Source organism: Solanum dulcamara, chromosome 7 (genome assembly GCF_947179165.1).
Source record: "Solanum dulcamara chromosome 7, daSolDulc1.2, whole genome shotgun sequence".
NCBI classification, from domain to species: domain Eukaryota; kingdom Viridiplantae; phylum Streptophyta; class Magnoliopsida; order Solanales; family Solanaceae; genus Solanum; species Solanum dulcamara.
In genome coordinates this window covers 34,102,845-34,104,592 of record NC_077243.1, presented here as the reverse complement: position 1 = coordinate 34,104,592, position 1,748 = coordinate 34,102,845, and the positions used below count along the sequence as shown (strand labels likewise).

The following is a 1,748-nucleotide window of genomic DNA, read 5'->3' as shown; positions in this document are numbered from 1 at the left end:
CATGTGTTTAAACACCTCTTGTGAAAATTTTCTTTTATTTGTTCTCTTATCAACACCATCATTCCACCTTATACAAATTCAATTTAATTTAATTATAATCCATTCCAAATACCAGCAACTCAAGCGCACCTTAATTTCCTAGAAAACTAAACAAAAATGCATATCAAACTAACAAAACACGCTTGAGAACTAACAATAATTCCATATTTTGAGCATCGTAAATGTCATATTTTGGTGAAACATCAGGGAGTCAGGTCCACGAAAGGGAGTATGGTCTGTGGTGCTCATCACGAGTCATGGTCATTCTCGTGTACTCCTTCCCTGACTTCTGTCCATTCCACGGGACCTCTCCACTGAACGTGGTTGGTCTCGTGGTCCTTTCCTAGTGCAATTTTCAAATCGCTTCAGAGTTAGTTTAGGCTAGAAACTTCAGGGGTGTTACAATGTCTTCCCCTTGGGATCATTCATCCTTGAATGAAGGCCAAGATGGGAACTCACTCAAGGTAAGAATGTAAAATAAGAACTCAAATACTGAAACATTCAAACAGTCACACAATCACTACTTAGACTCAAGATTACATATCATATACTCAAACACAGAATGGACATCAAGTTAAAGACAGGAAAAAGGAAACTTACCGTCATCATCATTATTAGAAGGAATGAATAGATTAGGGTATCTAGCCTTTATATCCTCTTCAGCTTCCCATGTAGCTTCCTCCACAAACTGGTTTCGCCATAGAACTTTGGCAGAAGTGACCTCTTTGGTTCTCAACTTGCGAATAAGACAATAAAGAATCTGAACTGGAATCTCCTCATAAGTAAAACTTTCTTTCACCTCACTACTTTTAGTTGACACAATGAGTGAAGGAACTCCCAAACACTTCTTAAACATGGAGATATTAAACACTAGGTGGACAATATCTAACTCTGGCGGTAGCTCCAACTCATAGGATATATTACCCACTTTCTTCATAATCTGATACAACAACAACAATAACAACCCAGTGAAATCCCACAAATTTCCTTTCTTTACAAACCTCATAACTTCCTTCATGGGTGAAACTTTTAGATATACCCAATCACTCACCTCAAATTCCAAGTCTATTCTTCTAACATTAGTATAAGATTTCTGTCGACTTTGGGCATTCTTCAACCTTTGTTGAATAATCTTGACCTTCTCCATGGCTTGATGAAACAAGTCTGGCCCAATCAACTCGGTTCACCAACCTCAAACCAACCAATTAACAATCTACACCTCCTTCCATAAATAGCCTCATATGGTGCCATCTGGATACTCGAATGGAAGTTACTATTGTAAGAAAACTCAATGAGAGGTAAATGATCATCCTAAATACTTTTGAAGTCAATGACACAGGCTCTTAACATATCCTCCAAATTCTGAATTACACGCTCTGCCTGGCCATTTGTCTGATGATGGAAAGTAGTGCTAAGGTTCACTCTCGAACCCAACCCCTTTTGTAATGACTTCCAAAACTGAACACTAAATTGGGTACCTCTGTCTGAGATGATGGAGAGGAGCACTCTGTGTAATCTAACTATCTCTTGAATATATAATCTTGCATAATCCTCTGCTGAGTCTGTAGTCTTAGCGGGCAAAAGGTGGGATGATTTAGTCATCCAATCCACAATCACCCAAATTGAATCATGCTACATGCGGCATTGTGGTAAACCTGTTATGAAGTCCATATTTTCATCTCCCACTTCTATTCTAGAATTTCAATATT

The 1,748-nt window shown here is 38.3% G+C and overlaps 1 protein-coding gene across 1 annotated transcript; it reads right to left on the bottom strand.

The window, feature by feature from the left end:
- Positions 1-460: 460 nt before the first annotated feature.
- LOC129894690 (uncharacterized) lies at positions 461-1,186 on the bottom strand. Its single transcript, XM_055970351.1, has 3 exons — positions 1,091-1,186; positions 640-979; positions 461-531 (listed from the first exon to the last, which is right to left on the bottom strand). Exons 1-3 carry the CDS (start codon positions 1,184-1,186, stop codon positions 461-463), a joined length of 507 nt encoding a protein of 168 aa, XP_055826326.1.
- Between the last annotated feature and the right edge of the window lie 562 nt (positions 1,187-1,748).

Bases quoted from the DNA above. Each gene is read 5' to 3' on its own strand.
- LOC129894690 (XM_055970351.1), bottom strand. From the start codon at position 1,186: ATGGAGAAGGTCAAGATTATTCAACAAAGGTTGAAGAATGCCCAAAGT. The intron at 980-1,090 runs GTGAGTGATTGG...TTGTTGTATCAG, and splicing joins GAATAGACTTGGAATTTGAG to ATTATGAAGAAAGTGGGTAA. The intron at 532-639 runs GTAAGTTTCCTT...TGAATGTTTCAG, and splicing joins TTCTAATAATGATGATGACG to TATTTGAGTTCTTATTTTAC.